Source organism: Oratosquilla oratoria, chromosome 4, assembly GCF_046742065.1.
Source record: "Oratosquilla oratoria isolate Oo_2021 chromosome 4, ASM4674206v1, whole genome shotgun sequence".
In the NCBI taxonomy this organism is placed as follows: Eukaryota; Metazoa; Arthropoda; class Malacostraca; order Stomatopoda; family Squillidae; genus Oratosquilla; species Oratosquilla oratoria.
In genome coordinates this window covers 30,868,905-30,876,065 of record NC_134780.1, presented here as the reverse complement: position 1 = coordinate 30,876,065, position 7,161 = coordinate 30,868,905, and the positions used below count along the sequence as shown (strand labels likewise).

Sequence of the window (7,161 nt, the reverse complement as noted above, 5' to 3'; positions counted from 1 at the left end):
TGGTCCACATTCTATACACGCTCCTTGTACATGTTTTTTTTTTTCCCCTTTCGGGAACGGGACGTCTCAACAGAGAGCCATTGGATCAAATATTCGTATGTCAAAGAAGGAAAGTTGTCTCCTTGTCCAGAAACCTCTTGCGCTGACGTCCACCCGTACTTCATCTGATGTGTTGGAAATGAGGTGCTTAAAGTTATCCTCTCCTAGGGAGAGTAGTGTTGGTTCGATGGTCACATCCTTGCATACCTCCTGAAGCATTTGGGCGGTGAGATCCCTTATCTCGTTATGTCTCATTCAAAAGAATCTCCCTGCTGCTGCTGCTGCTACTACTACTACTACTACTACTACTACTACTACTACTACTTTTAACGACCTCCATCCTCAAGGAAATGTGTGGTGGAAGCAGTTAGGATCTGTCTCTCACACAGTTCATTGGCCCCTCTCTCGCTAATGACTATGGTTGACTACTACTACTACTACTTTTTTTTTTTTTTTTCTTTTTAATAATACAACCTCCATCCTCGTGGATATGTGTGGTGGAAGCAGCAGGATCTGTCTCCCACAGACACAGTTCATTGGCCCCTCTCCCGCCAATGACTGTGGTCGACGACCCTTTTATTTATCTATTTATTTTTTAATAATGCCTAATACAAAAGTTCATTTATCCTACTGTCAACCACCGTCTGCTCAAAATCTAGGTTTTGTATATGTGCTGATTTGGGCGGTGGGGACCTGGTACCTCTCAGGCATAGGAGGGCTGATCTTAGGAGTGAGAATGACAGTCTACATCTCATCCAAGAAACAATGCTGCTTTCTGGTTGTTGTTTCTTTTCAGCCATCACCTCTGCCAGTCGAGCGTAGAATGCCTTTGCTCTAGGACCCATCCCACCTGAAGTCGTAAAGGTTATAGGAGTGAATGAGCCCTGGTCTACATTCTGTATACGCTCTTCGTACATCCTGATCTTCTCATGTTCGTTCCGGGAGTGGGATGCCTCAGTGGTTAGGTTGCTGTAACTACTGCTACTACTACTACTACTACTACTCGTGCTTTTACCACTACTACTTCTACTACTGCTACTGTTACTACTGCTATTTCTACTGTAACTACTATTATTACTATTATTAAAACTTCTATTACTGTTACTTTTGTTACTACAACTGCTGCCACTACTCCTGCTGCTACTACTACTACTACTACTACTACTTCTACTTCTACTTACACTACAACTGCTACGTCGACATTGTTGCCATCTTCCTCGCCATCTTCACGACTTTGTCTTTGTCTTCGTCTCTGCCATCTTCGTCTTCTTCCTCCCCCTCCACCGTGTACATCCCCTCTCCGGTCTTCTTCCCAATCCTCCCATCCTCCTTCGGCTCGAGGCAGAGCCTTGGGAGCCGAGCAACCGGGACTTGATGCAATTTAGGACTTCAGAATATACTCCTGATGACTTGCTTAACCCAAGAGATGGGATTCACCTCCCAGAAGCTTCCTTGCTTCAATGCGACAAAGATCCTCCATCTGAAATTGGGCAGACACCCTTGCCATCCATCGCTCCCCACCTGGAACGTGAAAGGGAGCGCTCACGAGATCATATCTTGCACACTTTATTGCGTTTATCAAACGGAAGAAGGTTTCAATTGAATTCTTCCCTCGGAGGGGATGCCTATATTCGCAGCCTATATTCGATTGAGTGGATTAAAGAACATGATTCTGTTATTTTGCTATTTGAATTATTTGCACATGGGTACACATGCAAGCGTACACGTACACACACACACACACACACACACACGCACACACACATACACACACACAGGTATACATATGTACTTGCACATGTGAGTCTTTGTGCATCTGTGTGTGTGTGTGTGTGTGTGTGTGTGTGTGTGTGTGTGTGTGTGTGTGTGTGTGTGTGTGTGTGTGTGTGTGTATGTGTGTGTGTGTGTGTGTGTGATTCACCATGGTCAGATTTCAGAGCTCGTGTAACTGATCAATGGGTAATACTGTGACCTTGCACGCACACACACACCCAACTCCCAGCCCACGAGAGTTGGAGTAACAACCCGCAACGCAGCGATACTAAAATTATTTCAGCCCTGGGCGGGATTCAATCCCGGACCACCGTAGTGGCAAGCGAGAACTCTAACCACCGCGCCACGAGGTTGTGTGTGTGTGTGTGTGTGTGTGTGTGTGTGTTTCCATGTATACCAATATGTTTACATGCATGTGTACGACTGTGTACGTCCATGTGCGTTCCTGTTCAGCATAGAAAGGCGAGACTGACGTAGATCGACGATTTTTTTTTCTCGTGTTTGTTTTTGCTTTTGTAATACCTCTTGTGTTGTTATCTTTTCATTTATTTGTCTATTTTTTTATCTATTTCAATTTCTATTCGTAAATTTTTGTAAACATTTTTTCGATCCTCAGCTCACATACACACACCTTGTTGACGCGTTGGCGCCTTTTGGCCGGAAATCCTCTTTGTTTACTTCGGGTTCTACCTCCATCTGTGATGAATTCTAGATTCGCTTTTTACGTTTCATTCCATATTCTAGCAGCGTGACTCGTTTCGATAGTTGCACCTCTTTATGGCTAACTCCAGACGAGTTCAATCAGCTGAGGTGAACCTAAATAGCCTAAATAGGTAACCTAAATAGGTAACATTTAAAGCAATACACAAATGGAGGAAACTAGATATTTCAAAGTTGACATATTCTTTATGTATCGCAGTCTTTCCTCCCTCTCTATCGTTCTCCCTCTCTCTCTCTCTCTCTCTCTCTCTCTCTCTCTCTCTCTCTCTCTATTTCTTCCGTTTGTGGTCATTTTTTCTTGTGAATAAATCAATATGTTGTCATCATATATTCGCTCCGAAATCTGTTTCTTCTTTTCTCTGTTTAATTCATTCAAGGCGTCTTGTGACTTTAGTCTTTATTTTAGTTACTACCAAACGATTCCAGTCAGGCGAAGGAAACCTTTGCATATACAGTATATATATATATTTATATATATATATATATTTATATATACATATATATATATACATATGTATACATATATATATACATATATATATATACATATATATATACATATATATATAATATATATATATATATATATATATATATATATATATATATATATATACATATATATATATATACATATATATAAAGATTTTTAGTTATGTCTCTCGTTTAAGGACCTCATACAATCATTCTAGCTGCCGTCAGGCGATTTTATTCAAATAAATAAAAATCCCCATCGCAGAGAAAGGAGTGACAAAAGACAGTAACTAACTTAAAACTTAGAACATATACAAGAAAATAAGAATGAAGGAGACTGCAAGAGACCATGTGTGCTACACTAGGTAGTTCCATATTTACCGCCTATCATGCTTATCCATAAAGTTATGTAAGATGAGAGCAACGAGGAGTGCGGTACTGTACGTTACGGGTATAGGTGTGTATTGTCTACTGAGTAACTAAGGAACACTGTTGAGACATTGTGACTAGGGGAGGGGGAGGGGGAGGGGGAGGGGAGGGGAGGGGAAGGGGGAGGGGAAGGGGAGGGGGAAGGAATGGAATAGATACACGTCTAGGTCCAAGACCTAATCCTAGTAGCTCTTGCACTAAGTCACAATGTTTCAATAAAGGTTTCCAGTCACCGAATAGAGAAAAGATAAAATAGATGAATCAGGAAGACCACTGGTCTAGGTTCCAGTTTTATTGCTGGTAGTTTTCTCACTAAGAGAGAACGGAGAAGATTTGGTGCGAAACTGGTCTGGAACAGAACTCGGACTAAATCTCTGCATCTTATTCACTTAACCTTCACAAGGAAAGAAAGGTAGTCAAAATAGAAAAAGAAAAAGAAATAATAATAATAATAATAATAATAATAATAATAATAATAATAATAATAATAATAATAATAATAATAATAATAATAATAATAATAATAATAATAAAGCTGGGTAATGTTTAAATATAACCCACTGTCGGAGAAACAAAGCAAAAGAAACAGATGATCTGTATATTTCGACCACAACTGTGGTCCTCTTCATCTGCTGAAGAGGACCACGGTTGTGGTCGAAATATACAGATCATCTGTTTCTTTTGCTTTGCTTCTCCGACAGTGGGTTATATTTAAACATTTTACAAATGTGCAACAACATTTTGGTGGTTTTGTGAAAATCTGGGAAGGTTAAGGATTACCTATTCCATTGTTACTGACCAATTACAATTACATACACCACCAGGCAATTTAATAAAAAATAAAAAAAAGTGCAGCGCGGTGAGAATACGAAGCGAGAACTATCACCCTACGCAACCCTGTGCAACCTGCGGCCCAAGAGCCGCATGCGGCACTCAAAGGCTTTCATTGCGACTCTTTCTCCTAAAAATAGATAAGCTATAGTGCGGCCCTCAGAGAGAGAGAGAGAGAGAGAGAGAGAGAGAGAGAGAGAGAGAGAGAGAGTGTTACAAACTAGAGCCCACCGAAAGTTTGACTAAATTCATATTCTTGTGTACCAATTTCACCATATTTTTTCTATTTCGTTCACTAATGTACAGATTTTAATTATATTAGAACAGAAAATAACATATTACTTGAAAATTTTAATTATTAGATTGAGTGATCCTTGGCTGTCTGTCTATGAGTCTGACACGTATGATTCACGTACTGTACGTGTGTTCCCGCCTGTCTGTACCGTTGCCTCACCAGTCTCCGTTGTGACTTCATTTGTTGTGGTTGATTTGGGATTACCGGTACTGTAATTCTAACTCTAAGTAAGTTGTTTATGTTGCAGTTTTGTGATTGACTTTAGAACATTTGCAAGCAAAACATTTTGTGTGGTTTGTGTTAGTGCAAGTGAGTGTGAGTGCATGTGAGTGCATGTGCGCAGATCTGCTGAGAAGTGAGATTAAGTTCGTTGTGTATGTATGTGCATGTGTATGAGCGCTGCTCCATTGCTGTGCTTGTCTGATTGTAATGTGATCGTTCGGGTGTATCATCTGACGAAACTACCTCGACAATTGTCATCGCGATGCCGATTAAGTTGTGTGCTGCATGTAATGATGTTTGTATGCTTGACTGTGGCGATATACAACGGGGAGTCGAGTGTTGAGCTTGGGTGAGATAAGGTTGTTCCGTTATTAGAGATTGTGTAGACTCGTAGAGAGAATTTTGGTGATTACGTTGGTGCTAATATTTCTGTGTTTTTGAGTGAAGTTTTCGTGTTTTGTCTAATCTACATTTTGCTGTTTTGCATTTATTATCTTATATTTATCATCTGAATAAACATTAATGATGTTTATGTTGCAGTTTTGTGATTGACTTTAGAAAATTTGTAAGCAAAACATTTTGAGAATTATATATTTGTGCTGAAAATGTGGTATTTATTATATTGCAATCTATTACATTTTTCTTAATTAAAGCTAATTTTTACTAATTATATATTTTCTCCGCAGGAAAGATCTTATTATACTAATAATGGCTTCTACAAGTAAAAAACGCAAGATTTCAGAGGAAAACCGAAGTTTTCAAGAGAAATTAACAGAACAATATTTATGCATACAATCAGGGGGGAAAGCATTGTGCCTTGTATGCCAGGAAACCATTTCTGTTTTAAAAGAATATAACATCAAAAGACACTACATCACAAAACACAAAAAATATGAAAATATGACAGGTGAAGCACGCAAAGAAAAAATATCATTCTTGCAGAAATCTCTGAAAGGACAACAGTCAGTGTTTGCAAAGAAAGTTAAGGAATATGATGCATCTCTCAAAACAAGCTTTTTGATTAGTCAAATCCTTGCAAAAAGACTCAAGCCCTATTCTGATGGTGAGGTAGTTAAAGAATGTTTGTGTGTAGCCTCAGACAATATGTTTCCTGACAAAAAGAAACTAGTTGAAAGCATAAGCCTTTCAAGATATACTGTTGCTAGAAGAATAGAAAGTCTTTCAGGGAATATTGAAAGTACAATGGCCAAGCGAGTTAGTGCTTTTTCTTCATACACTGTTACTCTTGATGAGAGTTGTGACATCACAGACCGTAGACCCCTTCAATAGGGGTCTATGCCACAACTGGCTGTGTATATTAGGGGTGTTGACAATGACTATAATATTACAGAGAAAATCGTTTCACTACAAAACATGAAGGGGACAACAACAGGACAAACTATTTTTGATGAATTATAAAAAGTATTGTTAAGGTTTGGACTGGACTACACTAATTCAGAGAAATGGGGTTGTTGGATTACTGAAGACTAGAATGGAGTCACAAAATATTGACTCAGGTTCATTGTATCATACACCAGGAAGCTTTATGTGCAAAGACAATAAACTTTCAATTTCACTAGACAATAAAGCTGTCAATTTCATTAGGGCAAGAGGTCTAAATCACCGCGAGTTTCAGCAGTTAATGACAGACAATGATGCAGAGTATAGTGGTGTGAAGTATTTTTGTGAGGTAAGGTGGCTAAGCAAAGCAGGAATGTTGAAGAGAGCATAAGACCTTTTAGAAGAAATTGTGCTGTTCTTAGATATGAAAGGTAATGCTATTCCTGAATTCAGAAATAAGGAATGGAGATGTGATTTAGCATTTTTAGTAGATATAACTGATCATCTTAGTGCACTGAATGGTAGACTTCAAGGAAAAGATCAACTTATAAATGAGATGTTCTCACTAATCAAAGGCTTCCAGATAAAATTTCGTCTATGGGAGTCACAAATCAGAAACCAAAACCCAGCCCACTTTCCTACATTGAAAAACCATGACACTAGCATCCTTCAGTATCATAAATATAATGACAAGTTGGCAGTCTTAAGAGAGGAATTTTCAGAAAGATTTGGTGACCTCAAGCCATTGAAGTCTTTGATTCTCCTGTTTCTGTGGATGTGACAGCAACTCCCGAGGACACGCAAATGGAAATAATTGAACTACAATGCAATGATGAACTAAGAAAGAAGTTTGATGATAGTTCAGTATACCAGTTTTATAAGAAGCCTGTATCAGTAACAGTGTATCCAAAACTCTCTTCTCATGCGAGGAAAATGATGGCAGTGTTTGGTAGCACATATGTATGTGAGGAGCCCTTTTCACAAATTAATCTTGTTAAAAACAAGTATAGGTCTTGTACTTACTGATGAACATTTGG

General features: G+C 38.8%; 1 protein-coding gene across 1 annotated transcript; it reads left to right on the top strand.

Annotated features, from left to right (window-relative positions):
• The first annotated feature begins 5,491 nt into the window (after positions 1-5,491).
• Positions 5,492-6,073, top strand: LOC143024441 (EPM2A-interacting protein 1-like). Its single transcript, XM_076183245.1, has one exon. It carries the CDS (start codon positions 5,492-5,494, stop codon positions 6,071-6,073), a length of 582 nt encoding a protein of 193 aa, XP_076039360.1.
• Positions 6,074-7,161: the final 1,088 nt, after the last annotated feature.

Bases quoted from the DNA above. Each gene is read 5' to 3' on its own strand.
- LOC143024441 (XM_076183245.1), top strand. From the start codon at position 5,492: ATGGCTTCTACAAGTAAAAAACGCAAGATTTCAGAGGAAAACCGAAGT.